Source organism: Procambarus clarkii, chromosome 7, assembly GCF_040958095.1.
Source record: "Procambarus clarkii isolate CNS0578487 chromosome 7, FALCON_Pclarkii_2.0, whole genome shotgun sequence".
Lineage (NCBI taxonomy): Eukaryota > Metazoa > Arthropoda > Malacostraca > Decapoda > Cambaridae > Procambarus > Procambarus clarkii.
Window position 1 is genome coordinate 770,456 of NC_091156.1, and position 2,507 is coordinate 772,962.

The 2,507-nt window shown below is 35.8% G+C and overlaps 1 protein-coding gene across 1 annotated transcript; it reads left to right on the forward strand.

The window, feature by feature from the left end:
* The first annotated feature begins 386 nt into the window (after nt 1-386).
* On the forward strand, nt 387-2,110 carry LOC138358256 (uncharacterized). Its single transcript, XM_069316042.1, has 5 exons — nt 387-588; nt 722-892; nt 1,173-1,357; nt 1,617-1,853; nt 2,006-2,110. The coding sequence occupies exons 1-4, from the start codon at nt 471-473 to the stop codon at nt 1,842-1,844; spliced, it is 702 nt and encodes a 233-aa protein (XP_069172143.1). The 5' UTR covers nt 387-470; the 3' UTR covers nt 1,845-1,853; nt 2,006-2,110.
* Nucleotides 2,111-2,507: the final 397 nt, after the last annotated feature.

Genomic DNA, 2,507 nt, shown 5'->3' on the forward strand with positions numbered 1-2,507 from the left:
TTCCCCCATGAACTCGGTCTCTGTCATTCAGTAGTTCTGCCTTTGATGCCCCCATTTCAATGTCTTTCTCCATGTATTGATATATCACAATAATATGAATTCTATGTGTATTGAAAGGGCCATCAGAGGTAAAACTACTGGAGGACACAGACCAAGTACATGGGAAACTGCATGCACAACCGCCCATGGAATGGGTATGGGGGTGCATAATTAACAAAAATTGAATTGTGGGTTCATTAGTACCCTAGGTTGCAATTCTTTTGACCATGTTGTGGCGCATTCAACTACAGCAAGCATCTGGGAATGCCAAGCCCATAGGTTCGAACCACTCATCATGGTTAATGTGATTTGTTCATTAAATTTATTATATTTTCAAATAGGCCAGAGAGACGGAAATAACAGTTTCAAATGAGATCGACAAACTTGATGTTCAAAAGTCATTGATTCAAGAATGGCGATCTGACCTACAAATGATTTGTAAGGAGTTAGAGTTAAACACTGGAACAACCTCGAAGAACATAAAATATTCTATCGAGGCAGTTGCAGACTCTATCAGGCATCGCAAAAATCTGATTGCCACTGATGCAGGTAGGCTTACTATTTCTTTGTTAACTCTGAAGCAATTTCTATTTAGCTCTTGTCTATAATTTCTATGTAGGTAAATGATGAGGAAATTTTTTTAACAACTTTAAAACTTTCAGCCAAAAAACTTTATTTGCAGCATCCAGTAAAATGCGCTCTTCACTCCGGCACAGAAATGAGTGTGATAGGAAAAAGCTTCAAGGCTTCATAAAAATCTACAATAGTGAAAACTCTGAAATTCTCAGTGAAAAGGATGCAATAGAAGGTATCCTGCCATGGCACAATTTATTGCCTCATCATAGCCAAAATGGTATGTAACTACATCTCATTTTATCAGGGGTTACAATTCGGCCTTATCAAGATAACTAACATTTAGCATGCATAATGGATAAGCTTTACTTATTTTTGAAGTAAAATATCATCACTACTGTTTGTAAAATAGGTGCAGTATCATAATCCGTAGGTTTTTATCAGGTTGATACTGCACAATAAACTATGTATAGTATGTATAATGCAAGTACCTAAACTGTAATTACATTAAATTGAGTTGTAGTTTACTTGCAGTAAATATAATTTTCCTCTTTTATTAGTGTCCCTTGCTCAAAAAAAGAAGGCAGTAGAAGATGTGGAGCTTCAGAAGAGATCCAGAGAAGAGCAACAACACACTGTTCAAGAAATGCTGCATTATCTCGCATATTACAAGAATAAGAGAGAGATTTTAACCGAACATACTGAAGAGTTGTTATGTGGAATTTTTCCTTCATATCTAAGCAAGGTAAGCTAACAGCCTAAATGTGTGTTGCAATTCAGTTCTTCATAAACATTTATCCAGCAGAATTTTATACTTGAGTAAAGTCTTGCTATTTACAACTTTGACAGGTAGACAATTCCATGGTTTTCATATACTGTACTGGTGTGTTTTACATATATTTGAACTTTTACCGAAAACTTTATTTATTTATTCTAATTTCTTTAGTATTTTCAGGGAAATTTGTAAATGTCTTAAACCCCATTAAATAGTCTATATATTACAGGATCCTAACAAGTACACTATTGAAGAGAAGCACCTATCAACCAAAAATAAGAGTGGAATCTTGGCTCTTTTGAAGCAAGGGCAAAAGTTGTGTTCTGACAAGCTGAGTGATGCAAAGCGTTTATTTGGATACCAGGAAGAGGATGTTGATGTTTCCGAGCCCTACCTTGAGCTTTGTGACAGTGAAGATGATGATGATGATGAAGATGAAGAATTACTACTAAACTGATGATACAAAAGTTAAGTATAATAAATTTTACCTGATTTCTCTTGCTAATTTCTCTTACTTAATTTCTCTAATTTCTAATTATCCTAGCCCTAAGATTACTACTGGCCTCCATTGCCTTGCCTGCACTTTGTTTCCCCCTTAACCATATCACTCATTCTTACAGGTGTGAGACAGAGAGGTACAAGATCATCCAAGAGGAACAACACCTGAAGCACCCAACATTTGGGTGTTTTAATTAATAAAAACGCCCTTCATGGCTTCACTCATCCTGGCTGGTTTAATTAAAAAAACCTAACCTAAACCTAATATATATACCTCTAGAGTCAAGGGAGTTAAGTTTTAGGCTGCACAATGAAACTGCTATTGACAATTTTATAACTGCTGCTGATAATGTCTGTCCTGTGACTTTTTTGTAAGCATAACCAAAAGGCTTAACAATCCCTTGCTTACAAAGGGAATACTTAAACCCATTAATAAAAAACATGACCTTGAGAAGAAGTATAGGTTAGGAATTGTCTCCAAAGAATTCTCATGCTCTTCAACAGGTCACTTGAACTCCAAACCTTTCCAGTTATCCTAAAAAAGCGAGTTACCCCTGTACACAAATGTGGTGATCTCACAGATGTTAACAATTACAGACCTATATCAATCCTGCCTAACTTG

What these genes read in the sequence shown, in the direction of transcription:
- LOC138358256 (XM_069316042.1), top strand. Translation starts at nt 471, where the DNA reads ATGATTTGTAAGGAGTTAGAGTTAAACACTGGAACAACCTCGAAGAAC. An exon ending in GCCTCATCATAGCCAAAATG is followed by an intron (nt 893 to 1,172) that starts GTATGTAACTAC and finishes CTCTTTTATTAG; the next exon opens with TGTCCCTTGCTCAAAAAAAG. An exon ending in TTCCTTCATATCTAAGCAAG is followed by an intron (nt 1,358 to 1,616) that starts GTAAGCTAACAG and finishes TATATATTACAG; the next exon opens with GATCCTAACAAGTACACTAT.